Below are 1,101 nucleotides of genomic sequence, written 5' to 3'. Positions count from 1 at the left end.
TCCCATGACACTTATTTTGACAATTTTTTCTTTCTTTTTTCTGTTCTTGCTAGCTGAACAACAGCAGAAAAGTGAGGATGGTCAGGAGACACAGAGCATAAGCCCTCATCATGGCTTTGACAAATCACAGTTAAATGACTGTCCAAGAGATTCTGGCTGTTACATCTCATCAGAAAATTCAGATAATGGTAAAGAAGAAGCAGACCCGGAAGCCCTGTCTGACATGGTGCAGTCGATAGCAATCACTGAGTGAAACTGATTCAGTCTTGCTGCTTTTCTGCAGATTTTCAGAAAAGACATCCAGAATTGTCAGTGTGATGGCACAGAAGCAGAACACAAAATTTTATCAACACTGAAAATCTACTTTTGTCTGATGCATGATGCTCTAGACTGTTTACTATGTGGACATTTGATAGAAAAATATCTCATGTTTTTCTTTTCAATGAATCTGCAGACATTTCACTGAAAAAGTTTATACATAAGTATTTATAAATATTTGTACAGAGAATGCATTTTCTATAATAATAGAGAATTTTTAGGTTTCGGTTCATAATCTGGAGATGTTCATTTCTGGAACTGCCCAAAATGTAAATATTGTACGTATTTATTTTTAAAATGTATGGATTAATCACACCTTCTCTCTTTTCAGCTGTGTTTTGCTAATATATGTACAGAATGTATTTTCATTGATACATCATGATAATAAAAAAGTGGATGCATTCACACCCTACTTTGAAAAGTATCAAGCTAATTCTCATTAATATTAAAGCTGTTTCATACCACTCTTCCTCAAAATGAGCTCTAAAGTAGATTATCGTCTCCTGTACTTTATCCTGAGGCATGAAAAAACTGTAGGGTGAATCTGAATCCAGCTCTCTGTGTTCCTTATCCTTTAGAAGAACACAGCCATCTGAATGGCTTATGCAGTCCAATTTTTTTATGGTTATTTTTGCACGTGTTCTCATTTGTCCCAAGCATTATAGAAAATGCAAGCTTGAAGAAGAAAAAAAAAGAAATCAGTATCAATGCTATGCTTTTATGCTATTTTTTTGTGAAGCTGTTGCCTTTTGTGCGTGGTGTGAAGTTTGTTAATAGAGTATT

The 1,101-nt window shown here is 34.5% G+C and overlaps 1 protein-coding gene across 1 annotated transcript in view; it reads left to right on the top strand.

Moving 5' to 3' along the window:
* The window catches only part of SAMSN1 (SAM domain, SH3 domain and nuclear localization signals 1), a 35,416-nt gene extending 35,003 nt beyond the window's left edge, over positions 1 to 413 (top strand). Inside the window, exon 8 of the mRNA XM_009072502.1 lies at positions 54 to 413. Within this exon, the coding sequence (XP_009070750.1) occupies positions 54 to 253 (200 nt within the window). The 3' untranslated portion in view covers positions 254 to 413. The remainder of the gene's footprint in view (positions 1 to 53) is intronic.
* The last annotated feature ends 688 nt before the right edge of the window (positions 414 to 1,101 follow it).

The sequence above is a fragment of the Acanthisitta chloris genome, unplaced genomic scaffold (genome assembly GCF_000695815.1).
Source record: "Acanthisitta chloris isolate BGI_N310 unplaced genomic scaffold, ASM69581v1 scaffold3234, whole genome shotgun sequence".
Classification (NCBI taxonomy): Eukaryota; Metazoa; Chordata; class Aves; order Passeriformes; family Acanthisittidae; genus Acanthisitta; species Acanthisitta chloris.
Note: the sequence above shows the minus strand (reverse complement) of the source record. Positions and strands in the feature narration are given on the sequence as shown.